The sequence below is a fragment of the Neopelma chrysocephalum genome, unplaced genomic scaffold (genome assembly GCF_003984885.1).
Source record: "Neopelma chrysocephalum unplaced genomic scaffold, ASM398488v2 Primary Assembly neopelma1_84, whole genome shotgun sequence".
Classification (NCBI taxonomy): Eukaryota; Metazoa; Chordata; class Aves; order Passeriformes; family Pipridae; genus Neopelma; species Neopelma chrysocephalum.
In genome coordinates, this window is record NW_020897746.1 from 6196848 (window position 1) to 6205111 (window position 8264).

The following is an 8264-nucleotide window of genomic DNA, read 5'->3' on the forward strand; positions in this document are numbered from 1 at the left end:
ATTGCAGACACCTTCCTTCTGAAACTTGTGATAGGAGATTCAGCCACTTTCAGTGGCAAAAATGTTAATCTTGCACCTTTTCCTACATGTTTGTTACAGGACTTATGTGTCCCCTTATTTAGCAGAAGTAAAAATGATAAAATGGGGTATCTTGTAGTAAATTAGGCTGGGATTCAGATTCTGACATGTCTGATAGTGGAGTCTTTAGTGCTTTGAAGATGAAGGAGAATTCTGTTTTGCAGAGCATAGGAAACCCGGTGCCTTTCTAATAACTACCTCCAGATTTGACTGTATGAACATCTCCACCAGAAGTTCATCTTTGTGAGAGGTATCTTCAAAGATCGAGCCCAGGATAAATACCATCCCAGATTTTCTAGGAATGCTAAGCAAAATGCAAGTAGCTCCTTTAAAAGTAAGCACCTCTCACGTGCTTTTTCTATACTGTTTTTGACAGCCTTAATATTGTTTTTGACAGCCTTTTATTGGGTGTTAAAAATGTACTGGCCTGTGATTTTTCTAAGTTGTGTTAAAATTTTAAGAGTGTCCTGTCCACTCTAAAGTGACCTAAAGTGACCCCCCCACATCCTACCCCCACCCCAAAAAGGAAGAGATTGAGGTACTTGAAACAACTGATACTTTATTATAAGTGAAGAGTAGCAATGTCAGTTCAGTACAAGTTTGTAGTGCAAACAAAAGTAGTCCTTGGAAGAACGGTAAGTTTTGTAAACTTAGTCTCAGTTATTGTTCAAAGAAAAAGACCCAACAAAAAACAGTTAACATAATTAGTGTGCCTCTGAGTTTATCAAACTGCATAAAACATACAAAAATATTTCTATGAATGCATAGACTTATTACTGTTGTTGTTAACAGTTAGATCATGATTAAAGTTTAAAGTCTTAACACATTAACAGTTATTCTTGGTGGAAACTAAAGCAAATAAAGCTTTTTTAAACCAGCTGTTCCTATAGCAGAATGTTCAGTAGTTAGTGGAGACAGTCCTTACACTGACTTCCTAAACAAAGGAACTGGAAATGAGATACTCATATTAATTTAGAGCCATTTAACCACTACTGTTTTTCAAACAGTTATTGCACATAATCTGAGCTACCTCCAAGCTATGCTGGAAAGATAAATACACAATTGTTAAAACCTCCTTTCCTGTCCTACAAGAAAAACAAAGTGGGAGCCCTAGTTAGGAAATTTTACTTCATACTGTGTCACAGTCTTGAGCTTCCCAGGAGTTGAATCTGGCATTAAAGTAGCTCAGCTCCTGGCTGGAGAAGGGCCAGGATTGAGAGCGGAGAGTTAGCAGGGTTGAGGTGATAAGATGTATATGGGCATGTGGGGAAGAGGATGATAATTATTTTCAGTACAATAAGAAGGAATTTTAAGCCTAAGTAACTTGGTGAAATCCTGAACCCGTAGTCTCTGCTGGCAGAATGGGTTTCTGTGTTCTCCTGGCATGCAGCAGACTTACAGACCGGGCTTGGGGAGCTCCTTGGGAGTAAAGCAGGACACTGGGAGGGTCCAGCCATGCTGTTCCTACCAAAACATGGTGCTGGTACTATTTATAGTCTGACTGTCAACATTGCAGTGCAGATCAACAACAACAAATACAGCACCAGCTGTGCAGCTCTGCTCTAGTGCAGCTTCATAAAGCAAAGAGGGAAGGAAAATCAATACAGCGGGGGGGGGGGGGGGGAAGAAAAATCAGCTCATGCTAAAAAAAGTCCCTCGCGCCTCCACCCACCTCAGGACCCAGTTAAGGTTTTGGTGCAAAGGTCAGCATCACAATTTTTGGTACAAAACGAAAAGCCTCCAAAAGTGTAGCTTTGCAGGCTGCCATGTTAACAGGAAAAGCTCCAGCCTGTTTATGCTCCAGCAATGCTGTGGCTTAAATACTTTCTTCAACCCACAGATGGATGTTAACTGAAAAAAAGCAAGAGTAGACTGTAGTAGTAGTTACTTGCTTGTGCTGTGTTTCCCACTCAGTCTGGCTCACAAGTGTGTGGTTTGCTCCCTCCAGCTGTGATCCCTCACAGGGACACTTGTGCTTCCCCTGCTCCTCAAACAGCAGAAACCACCACACACCCTGTAACTGCTGCATGAGGGTGGGCCACAAAGAGCTTACCTGACTGCACAGGACTGACACCTGGTGTGAGCAGTGCACTGGCTCACAGGGGTTGGAAAGGAAATAAATAAAACCAGGGACACAGATTGGGGGTCCTCTCCCTATCTCCTGAAGCATAAGGGCTTTCTCTTGAAAGGGCACTTCAGCTTGTTTTGTGACTTAATTAAGGAGCATTTAAGAGAGGCTTCTGTATTATTTGGTGGAGGGATGCCATCACTTAAGGTACAATATTCTCACATGGGAAAGAAACATTTAAATTGTGGGCACACTCCATTTACTTTCAGCCCAGTGAAAGTGTTTCTCCTGTCACTTCAGAGCATTAAGATTTCTAGGTAACCCATCTGAGTCTTTGGGAAGGGGCAAGAGATTAAGGACTTGCACATTTTACATTTTTAGGGAGAAACTGTTCATTGTCTGCTAGATACCCTCTGACATTTAACTTAACCAGGAACTTTAAAATATATATATATATATATATATATATACACATACACACAGAGACACATAATTTCCTGAATCTCCTTTCCCTGACTCTTATTTGGTCAGAGTGGGTATACTCAACATACTTTTCATATCAGTAATTATGTCTTTCCTGCCCTCTGCTGCCAAATACAACCAATAAACTTCCTTGAAATACATTGGAAGCATGTGATTTTTAGTAGACAAATGAGGTATCCCTTAGCTGAATACAGTATCAAGTAAAAAAATAAAAGCAAAGGGGTTATTAAATATAAAATATAAACTATTAGTTAAAATAGTAACCCTAACAATAACTTAAGGTTTTACACACTTAACTCACTGCCTTCCAAAGGCAGCAGCCTGTCATTACCAGGTGTTCACATTCCAGATGCAGCTCCAAGAGTCAATAAGTCAGCTTGGATGCTCTGCTGTTGTAGCACGGCCTCTCTGTCAGAGCGGCTGCAGCGTTTCGGAAAGGAGAGCTCTCACTTTTCACAAGAACTAATTCCAGCTCTTGGAAGTCCTGGAGTCTGGCAACATCCTTGTCCTTTTAAAGAACAGACAGAATGACACATTACTCCTAAAAATAGCTGGTTGTTATTATTTATAAAATAGTTAATGTAAAAACTAAAATTTCGGGGAGGTCACGCCCGATGATAGGAATAAATAATGAGAGGGAAAAAAACAGCATACCTTCTTTCTTTCAAAGACTTTTGTTTTGGGTTTTCTCCTTAAAATGTACATTTTCTTCTTGAACCTCATGATTTGCCAGTGTTTGTGTGTGTCACTCACCTAAGAGTTGTGATCAAGCTCATTTACAGACCTCCCAAATAGATATTTTTGGAACAGAAGAGCATGTTCATTTGTTAACAGCATATCTTTAAATTATTCATATGCCAGTTTGTGGAGGTTATTTCCCCTTACTGTTTGTTTTTTTTAGGCAAGCAGACGCTGACGTAGTACATGGCAATTATGTTAAAAGCACCCTAATGCACTGCTTCTGATACGTTTTAAAAAAGTCAGTAATAGTTTCATGTGCTTTAGGAGCTGGAATACTCTGCCTATTTTGACAATATTTTTAAGTAAGTTACAATGAAGTTTTAAGAAAAGCCCAACATCCTTTTGAATTTGTGAGCTGAAGTCAGTTTTTGATTTTTAACAAAGGTGACATTTTACCAATCTTTTTACAAAAATACCTTCTCTGATGTCTGCAAAGTGCAAAGTCAAGTTAATCTCTGATTTCAATTCTTACCTTTCTTACTAATGTATTGGGGAGTTTTCTGATCTTCTCTACTTGTTCTGGGTTAACACCCAATTCACAGCAGCTCACTCTGAGCAGATCTTGGTAGGTCAGTTCTTGTCTGTCCAGTTCAATCTCAATGAAGTCATTGTCTCTGAGGTTCTGGACTCTCACCTTAAGTACAAGTTCTGACAGAAAGGATTAAAAGGTGGGGGTTTTTTTGTAAAAACAACAAACCAACCACAAAGGGCAACACTACAGTAATTTACCATTATCTTTTGTATTCAGGTTTTATAATGCAATCCCTATGATCTCACTAAGAAATAGTGTGAGTTAATAGAAGCTTCCAGCAAAAATACACAGGGCAACCATGTTTACACTGTTTAAACTCTCATCCATCCAGCCATGAAGTCAAGTTGTTACCAAACTACCAGAGCTGCATTTGACTCTATATCGTATAGTGCAAAATTTAATTTTTCATGTTACTTGGACTGATCTTTCTATTGGTTTTCAAAGTATTACCGTGGTTATACTATATATGTTAAAATACAGGCATCACAGCAGCAGAGCAGGAGAAAAAATTCAGGGTACTTTTGCCCACAGAACTCAACACCTCCACCTCTGTTCTACTTGAGTCTGAAGTGGAATTAACACTATTCACCGAGTAACAAAACCGTGGCCCACACTGGGATAGAAGGGTGGTAAACAGCCCCTCGTTACCTTGCATGCTGTAGGGGAAGGTCCCAGTGAAGAAGAAGGGCTGGAAGGCTGGGGTGGAGCTGGTCACTGAAGTGTGGGGCTGCAGAGGCCCGGCCTGGCCGGGTGCTCCTGGGGAGCAGAGCCCCGAGCCGGGGGGCATGGCTGGGGGGCACACGGGACCGTTGGGCACCACTGGCCTGGCGTGTGCCGGGGCTGTGCCGGCGCTGGGCACAGGGGGCGGCGGGGCCGCGGTGTCCAGCACAGGGGAATCCTCTGGGCTGCTGCATGGCGAGGGTGTGCATACACTGTCGACCTGAGTTGTTGATGGACAAGGGCTGGTTTCGCACTGGGAAGCAGAAGAGATGGAAGCACTTTCATTCTGGGATTCTGCCAAGCTGCCTGGAAAGCTTTCTTCGGTGTAAACGTAAGGGAATGGTGGGTTGGCCAAGTAGTTTGCAACAATTGGCAAATTTAAATCCTTCACTCCTTGGCATTCAGTTTCTTCCTCTACTAATGAAGTTCGAAAATGGGAAGTAGGGGACGGGGAGAGAAAATAAACCATCATGTTATTGGACAGATCTTTCTCATCTTGAATAGTTTTCCTGTTGTGTCTTAAAACTACATCGCATTCTGAGGTCATCAAAGGATGATAGAAATGTACCATAAGCATGAAATACCTGGGAGGCAAATAGCTGTAAAGCTGAAAGAAAAACCTAGAAATGTCTACAGTGTATCCTGTGTTTTAAAAACAAAGTGGGGGAGAAAAGTAACCATTGAAAGACACATAATTTCTAGCAGTGTTATTCCAGTGCTTTCAAAGGAATTGTAGGACCAGTAGTTCTTTATTAAATCTTATTTTACAATGCTTTAATAGCACTGCTGTAAATAGTTTACTATGACCCAGGCCAGCAAATTCAACCCAGTATTTCTTCAGGCAAGTGACTACTTGCTGTAATACCCAAACAAACTCTTCTCTTGCTTAAAACACTGCAGTAAGTGGCATTCCTGCCTGACTGAGGATTACAGGACATTAATAGTAATGTCAAAGCAGTTTAGAAAGATCAGCTTAATAGCACCACACTCCCAGAATAAAAACTAGGAGAATCTAAATGATATGTGTTTATTCCCTAGGAAACACATTAAAGCTTAACAGACAGAAAATTAAGGCAGTTCTGAACAGGGTTCATCCTCATGTGCTTGACAGTGTAGATGGTAAAAACAACGTGAATCATTTGCCACAAACTAAACCCAAGAGATGAGCACCTTTCCCAAAAGAAAACAAAGGTATCATGCCAAGAACATGCCATTCCTCGAGTGGTGACTGTCGGAACCTGAGTCACTATTTAGCTGCAACTTCATTTAAGATAACCCTGCACTGTTGGTGTAAGAGCAATCACTGTAGAGGGCAATTTAAGTGCAATTAGCAGAAGACAGAACATCAACATTTCCAAAGGTGAAGCACTTAAAAATTTTAATCTGGAGCACAGTACCTAAATTCTGATTGGCAACAGACACTGGTGGTGTTCAGGAGTGTCACACACATCTAACTGGGGTTGCTCTGCATATGAAAGGTGTAGATGGCAGAATTATGGGGCAAAAATTAATCATGCTGCAAGTCACAGTATAACAACACGCTCAGAAGCCGTAACTTCTGGAATGATGCAGTTGTTTTGAAAGGATTTGTAATTTTCGATATGGTCAGACAACAGGCAAATTGTACAGTTGTGAAAGCCTCCTGCATGTTAGCTTCTGCTTAGTGACAGCAAACAGGACTGCAGCAGCACACTTACCAAAGCATACAGCTCTTCCATCCCTTGGTGACACAGCTCAGAATACAAAGCCTTCCTGAAATCCCCATGTCTATTTGCCCAAGTATGAATTCGAGTTAAAAAATCACTTATCTAATGAAATACAATGGTCCCAGCCAAAGTTTTGCCAATCCACTGCCTCAGATAAAAGCACTAAAAACACTTTAGTGCTTAGACCAAGAATTCTAAATGACTTCAAAGACAGGAATGGTACCTCCCAAAATCTTCCGGATGTCTGGTTTTGATGTTAACTGTGCAGCCAGTTCTCCTTTGGCAGTGAGGATCTGCTTATCCGCCCCAGCCTCCAGCAGGCAGGACACCACCTGAGCATGGTTCCGCTTACAGGCCCAGTGCAGGCAGGTCCTGCGGGAAGGAAAGAGAAGAGTTGGGATGCATGGCAAGCAAATCCTACTTCACCTGAGCTGTGCGTAAAGTGAGGATAACTGGGAATAAAGTTTCCTTCATTGCGTCGCTTTTTAAAGTCCTGAATCTACTGTAAGTTGTGTGGGGCAGGGCCCTCCTTTGCTTTATTACGGCACAGAGTGACTCCCGCCGCTGTCCCGGGTTGGCACCAGCGACTGGAAGAGGTCCTTGGGCAAACACGCAGTGACAGGTGGAAGGAGGGCGGCCTGCTTTTATCGTGATCCTCTTTAGAAGTAAATCTCCGAGCCTCTCGAGATTAGCTTTTCCTTTTTTGTAAATAGGGAAACTAAGAAACAGAAGAGCTGCGACCCCCCAAGCCGCTCCCCCCACTCCGCGCCTCATGGATGGGCGCCTGAGTGCTTGCGGGGCGCCCCGAGTCCAACCACCTCCAACACCCCGCCAGGAGAGGCAGCGGGGAAAGGAGCCGAGCCCGGCAGCGACCCCGGCCCGCCCCGCGTCCCCCGCAGCCCCTCACCAGCCGTTGATCTCGTTGCGGGAGTCGATGTCCGCCCCCGCGCCCAGCAGCCGCCGCACCTCCGCCACGTCCCCCAGCGCCGCCGCCTCCCGCAGCCGCTCCTCCAGCTCCCGCGCCTCCGCCGCGCCGCTCATGGCCGGGGCCGGGCACGCCGGGCAGGGCCCCCCTCGGCCCCTCCCCGCCGCTCCGGAGCCCGTCGGGAGGGGCCGGGCTGTTCCTCAGCGCCGCTGCCCCGCCGGGCCCGGCCCGCCCCGGGCCCCCGCTCCGGCCCTCGCGGCCGCCGCCATCTTGTGCCCGGGACGGGCGGGGAGCGCCGGGGCTGCCCCGGCCGGGAGGGGAATGGCCCTTATGTGGAATGTTGTGTCCTGTTCTGGGCTCCTCCGTACAAAAAAAGACAACGAGCTACTGCAGAGGGTCCAGCGGAGGCCGCAAAGATGATGAGGGGTCTGGAGCATCTCTGACGAGGAGAGACTGTGGGAGCTGGGCCTGGTTAGTCTGGAGAAAACTGAGAGAGGATCTCATGAATGCAGATAAATATCTCCAAGGTGGGTGTCAGAGGATGGTGCCAGACTCTTTTCAGTGGTGCTCAGCAACAGGACGAGAAGCAACGGCCATAAACTAAAATGCAAGCAGTTCCACCTCAGCATGAAGACAAACTTCTTTCCATGGAATGTGGCAAAGCCCTGGAACAGCTGCCCAGGGAGGGTGTGGAGTCTCCTCCTCTGGAGACATTCTGAACCCACCTGGATGCGTTCCTGTGTCACCTGCTCCAGGTGACCCTGCCTTGGCAGGGGGTTGGACTGGATGATCTCCAGTGTTTCCTTCCAACTCGAATGATTCTGTGATTCTGTGTGACCCCTCCGGGTGCTGGGGTGGGATCCTGGACAGGGTGAAAAGCCCAAAACTGGAGCATTTCCTCTGACAGGCTCATCCCACCCTCGCTCACCACCCTGAGACCTGTGTGGAGGCTTGAGGGGGGAAAGATCATGGGGAGAGGGAGAAAGCTGTGGGTCAAAACTGCCTGCCTGG

The 8264-nt window shown here is 45.3% G+C and overlaps 1 protein-coding gene across 2 annotated transcripts; it reads right to left on the reverse strand.

Annotated features, from left to right (window-relative positions):
* Positions 1-617: 617 nt before the first annotated feature.
* LOC113971684 (ankyrin repeat domain-containing protein 40-like) lies at positions 618-7990 on the reverse strand. Of its 2 annotated transcripts, none has more exons than XM_027691846.1 (5): positions 7236-7990; positions 6552-6700; positions 4551-5036; positions 3843-4018; positions 618-3137 (listed from the first exon to the last, which is right to left on the reverse strand). In XM_027691846.1, the coding sequence occupies exons 1-5, from the start codon at positions 7367-7369 to the stop codon at positions 2994-2996; spliced, it is 1089 nt and encodes a 362-aa protein (XP_027547647.1). In that variant the 5' UTR covers positions 7370-7990; the 3' UTR covers positions 618-2993. The 2 variants fall into 2 exon arrangements, with proteins under 2 accessions (XP_027547647.1, XP_027547645.1); XM_027691844.1 differs by having other exon boundaries at positions 4551-5039; positions 7236-7989.
* Between the last annotated feature and the right edge of the window lie 274 nt (positions 7991-8264).